General features: G+C 28.3%; 1 protein-coding gene across 1 annotated transcript; it reads left to right on the forward strand.

The window, feature by feature from the left end:
* The first annotated feature begins 1,717 nt into the window (after positions 1-1,717).
* On the forward strand, positions 1,718-4,900 carry LOC130945807 (transcription factor MYB101-like). Its single transcript, XM_057874503.1, has 3 exons — positions 1,718-2,023; positions 4,091-4,640; positions 4,725-4,900. Exons 1-3 carry the CDS (start codon positions 1,718-1,720, stop codon positions 4,898-4,900), a joined length of 1,032 nt encoding a protein of 343 aa, XP_057730486.1.
* Positions 4,901-5,749: the final 849 nt, after the last annotated feature.

The raw sequence follows: 5,749 nt of genomic DNA on the forward strand, positions 1-5,749 counted from the left end.
ATATATATATATATATATATATATGAAAAAAAATTTGTATAATGAGATGTTACCAAATTAAATAAGTATAATTTTAATGAATTATATTATTAATTGTGTATTAAATAATTTTAATTTATGTAATATTAAATTTTATATATGAATTAAATTATTATTATTATTATTATTATTATTATTATTATTATTATTATTATGCAATTTTCAATGTAAAAAATTAATTAAGTACTGCAAGTGTTCAATCATGCAGTGTATTACATTAGCAAAAGTATTACATTCATCTTAGTTTTATCTTACTTAAAAGTTTTTCCAAAAAAATAGTACTTGATTCATTTATATTATCAGCACATTACAATTAAATTTTTGATAATAGTGTGTATAATAATTAAGTTGGAGAATATATAAAAATTATAAATATATAAACACGCCTGTAAGGCCATACATCAATATAAAAAAATTATGTAGGCAGTTCTCTCTTAATATCGTCATCATCAAACATGAGAGTTTAAATTTTGTTTCTTTTTCTTTTATTGAGGCATTATGAAATTAAAAGATTAAGATAGCTTGAAATTATAATAAGATTAAGAGTTTACATGAGTGTTATTAAGTTATTAAAAAAAATAAAAAAAATTTATTTTTTAATATATTTGATAAATTTTTAATAATAAAAATAAAAATACTAAAAAAATATTTTTTTTTTAAATTATAATGTATATTGTTTTTAAAAAGATTTTTTTATTTAAAAAATATTTTTTATATAATAAATAAATAAAAAATATTTTTATATTATTATATTAAATATAATTGATAAAGAAATTTTTTTTATATAAAATTAATTTTATTTTTTTAAAAATATTTTTAAAAACACACCCAAATAATGTAAGACATAGGTCATCCATTTATTCCAACCTTTCTTGTGTGGAACTTAATTTTTTTCTTCTTTAATCACAGAAATTAACCTCTATTTATATGTGTTTTTCCCTTGTTACACCAAAAAAATTATGAAATTAACCTCTATTTATATGTTTTTCTCTTGCTACACCAAAAATATATTTGATTAATAGGCCAATTTCTAAAAGAAATTTTTAATAATAAATTAGTCTCTAAAATATTTTTATTAATACTAAATAAATAATTAAAAATTATTAAAAGAAAACTAAAAACAAGTGTAACTAATAAAATATTTTTAATTTTGTGGACATATTTATAAATACTTTATAGTTTTTAAAAAAATTAATTTTATGCACGTTATTTATTTTGTCAATAAAAAATAATTTTACACGTACATCTAATACATAATTAGATTTGGATGTAGTAAAACGATTGTGTAAAATATTTTGTATCATTAATTAATGTATCAAAATTAAATTCTTTTTTAAAAAATATAAATCACAAAAAAAATAGATTATAAAAAGAAATTAAATTAATAAAATTATTTTTTTAAGTCCCTGAATTCCTGCCGGTGCTGCTATATATAACTCGGAAGTATTATGAAGTGTTAGCTCTCATACCTCACTTTTCTTCCCTCTCTCTAAAACACTAAACACCGAAACAAAACAAAACAAAACCCCACATCTTTCTCTAACTTCATTTCTTTCTTGTTTCATCGATCAAATTCTTAGTCCTTACATACCCATTTATGTCTTTGTTTCGTATCAAAACAAATATAGATTGGTGCAATTAAGAAGCAGCAGCAGCCATATATATATATAAGGTCAAAATGATCTCCAATAATAACAAGAACAATGAGGATGGTGAGTCTTGGAGAGATTATTTGAGAAAGGGGCCTTGGACGCCGAGAGAGGACGCCATACTTATCGAGCAGGTAAAGAAGTGGGGCAAAGGTAATTGGAGTTTAATTCGAAAGAATTCTGAGTTGAGGAGAAGTGGCAAAAGTTGTAGGCTTAGATGGTCGAACCATCTAAATCCTGACTTGAAGAAGGGTCCTTTCTCTGAAGAAGAGGAGAAAACCATTGATGATCTTCATGCTAAGTTTGGAAACAAATGGGCTCTAATGGCTACCCAGGTATCGCTTAGCTATATATATAGAGTTTATATTGCGATATATACTAAAAATTTTATTTGTTCATTTATTTATTCTAAATGCATGTTTGGGGTCTATATTCATGTGACCGACTCTTTTCCGTGCGTCTATTGTCTTTTGGTGCAATAATCATCTTGTTCCATAAGTCGCTTTTGTTGATGTATATATATACACAATTTTTTTTTAATATATAAAATCGACATTTGTATTACGTCTACATTTTCCATAATAAATATCATTTTGACATTAATATTTTTTAATAATCAAACATGTATTCTTTTTATTTTATTAATTAAAATATAATTTAAATACATAATTAATTCGTAATAATGTATTTTATGCAAATATTAAAAGTGTTTGATGCAAATATTTTTCTAAAATTGAAGTATTTTTTTTTTGTAATGATTTATAATCACCATTTTAACTAGGGGTGTACATGGATTGAGTGAATCTAAGTTCGTCTTAGCTCAGATCCAACTCTAAATATATATACCGGTCTATTTTTTAGACCATAATCCGATAAAACTTATACATATTCAGTCCACATTTATATTGGATAAAAATCGGGTGATCTATCAAAATTAATTAATTTTTTTAGCAAAAAATTAATTTTTTTTTCAGATTCAGCAATAATCAACAATAGATATTTTCATATTCTAATTTAGATTAGAATCAGCAATACATTAGATTCAACTAAAAAAAGAAATAAAAGGAATCAAAACTAATTAATTTTTTCAGATTCAGTAATAATTAGCAATATTTAATTTACTAGTAATCAGAACAAGAATAAGAACACCAAAATACAATTACTAATTAATTTTTTCCAAAAAAAAGAAACTACCGTCGCTGATAATAAAAAATCAGAACAATAATCAACACTTCTGATCAGAAGTTCCAATAATCAAAATTCTTAGTCAAAGAACAGATGTCAGCAAAGAGAAGAAGACGACTAGAGAAGAGAGCAGAGCAGAAATGGTGACTTCTAGTAGTTGATTGATGGTGGCAGAGAAGAAGAAGACGACTGGAGGCAATAGAGAAACGCCATCGTACTTCGCTGAGAGTCATCGTTAGTCGTTGCCGAGAAGCAATCGAACAGAGGAGCTTTTTCGTGGGGCAATGCGACTTTGAGGCTGGTGAGTGGTGTCGGTGGCTGGTGAGAGACAGAGAAGGCTGAGAGGGAAATGGTAGCATCGTCGCCGCCATGCGTGAGGGGACGAGGGGGCGTGGTTCAGTGGTTGCGTGCTGAGGAGAGAAGACAAAGTTCAGGCTTCAGGGTTGTGCCTCAGCCTCGCTGGATGCCTTCAATCTTTATTGTGCGCTACATGAATCCGTGCCCTAATTTTGAGAAGTGTATATTCACCGGGTCGGGTCCGGGTGACCCAATCTATGACCCGGTCTTATTTTAAGTATCTTTCCAAGTTTCATTCTTTTTTTGGATTAGACCCAGGCCACTTTGGGTTCGGGCAAACATGTCCTAAAATGCTTTAGGCATGGGCCGGATCTTTAGATCGGGTCGAACTATATATACACTCCTAATTTTAACTAATAGAGTTAGACTCAATTTTGACTAAGAAAAAAGGTTTGATTACAGATCTTGTGAAATTGAATTTGTGATCTATTGCTATTAAATTTGTTACTGATTTACTTGTTAAATCTGAATTTGCATTGACTCTACCTCTTGTTTTTCTTGAATTTTTGCTGATGCTGCTGCGATTTCATGTTCTGTTGATTCTTCTTGTTACTGTTGTGATTGAAATTTAAACTTGAAATTTGATGATGATTCTTTTTCTTCTGTGATGATGTATTGTGGTTGTTGTGTTTGATAGTTTTTCAAATATGCTCCAAGTTCTTCCAAAATTACATCTAAATCTAAAACTTCATTCTAAGAGATTTTTGATAGGATTAGACGAGAATTTGGCTGATATCTATACAAAAAGCAATATCAAATACCATTCTGGCTGCAGTTGGATTGTATTGTTTCCATCATCAGAACCAGGCAAGAGCCTTTTCCATTTACAATGTTATTATATATATGTTTTCCATTTTCAGATTCCTGGAAGATCAGACAATGACATCAAAAACTTTTGGAACTCAAGAATGAAGAAGCGTCTAAGAGAATATCCTCCACAAATAACGGTTCAACAAGCACAACACTTTTCTTCATCACCATTTTATTCGGTCTTAGCTTCATGTTACCCTAAAAATAATTTCAGTGTTGAACTACCTTCAAACATTTCTGCTGCCAATCCTCCACCAAATCATAATCAGAAACAACTTAATCAAAATAATTCTTCTTCTTCTTCTTCTTTCTCTTGCACCAATAATAATGCAAGTTTTGTATTGCCATTAACCCCTGTGTCCCCTTATTGTAAGAGTAGTGGTTTATTGAATGATGTGGTGATGGAGGGTATTGCTCTTTGTTACAAGGGAAAGTCAAAGATGGATGCAACCATTGTTATTGGTAGGGAGGAAGAAGAATTAGCTGATAAGAGAAAAATTATTGAAGAGCCACCATTGCCACCAGTTGGAACCAGTAAAGAGGAAGAAACAGCCACCATTATTGCAACTCAAAGCTCTTCTCATCAATTGATTTCAACAGGTAAAATTAAACTAACTTATTTATGATTCACGAGTTTGATTATTATGATTGATAATTCATGATTGTGTGTTATATTGTATACAGAGAAGAATGATAATGGAGGTTGTAACAATAATAAGGAGGCATTGAATAATTCTATGCCACAAATGGACGATGAATTGCTTAGCATACTTAAAAATTGTCCAATATATTCGCCAGTGCGAAAGTGGTACAAAGTTGATGATGATGAGGACTCCCTGATGATGATGATGGAGATTTGAATCTTGGTAACTTACGGAATATTGATGGATGGTAATAACTAAAGAAATCGTATATGTGTTCATTCATATATTTAGAACAATTAGAAATCCAATATGCTATGTTAGGATTTTAAGTTAGGTAAGCAGAAGAACACACTGCAACTTCAAAGTGTGCAGATTAGGGCAATCGAATTTATTGAGTTTTTTTTAGATGTCCTTAACAAATGTCATGACTTAGCTTGTTAATAATGTTTCCTTTTTTGTTTTTATACATACAGTTGAATGAAATTACATTTAGGCAATGATTGATATATTGAATAAATATGTTTTAAAATAAATTCCTCAACACAATATTTATTATAAAACTAATTTTTGGATTAGCCATATATCTTGTGCCCTAATAAAAATATTTTTTAAAAATATAATAATATAATTTTTTTTATCTTTTATGTAAATAATACATTAAAAAATTAAAATATTTTACATTTTTAATAATTTTTAGTAAAATATTTTTTATAATATTTTAAAAATGTGTTTTTAAGTTACATGTTAGCAATACCCAAAATTTTAATTAATAACACATGCATGTTGCGAAAATTTTTTTGCAGCAATTCCTTACGTCACAAGTAAAAATCATGTTATGTCAGTAATATTTTTGCTGTAATACCAAATTTTTTGCCAACAACTTCGATTCCTGGCATAACTCAGCATCGCTTGCAACTTTGATTGCTAGTATAACCAGTCTTTGCCAACAATTTCATTCGCTGACATAAACTATGTAATTTTTTCAGTCACTGACTTAACTCGCATTTGCCAACAATTTGAATTGTTGGTATATATATTGCCTTTGCTATAAACTTTTGTTGTTAT

This window comes from Arachis stenosperma, chromosome 8, assembly GCF_014773155.1.
Source record: "Arachis stenosperma cultivar V10309 chromosome 8, arast.V10309.gnm1.PFL2, whole genome shotgun sequence".
In the NCBI taxonomy this organism is placed as follows: domain Eukaryota; kingdom Viridiplantae; phylum Streptophyta; class Magnoliopsida; order Fabales; family Fabaceae; genus Arachis; species Arachis stenosperma.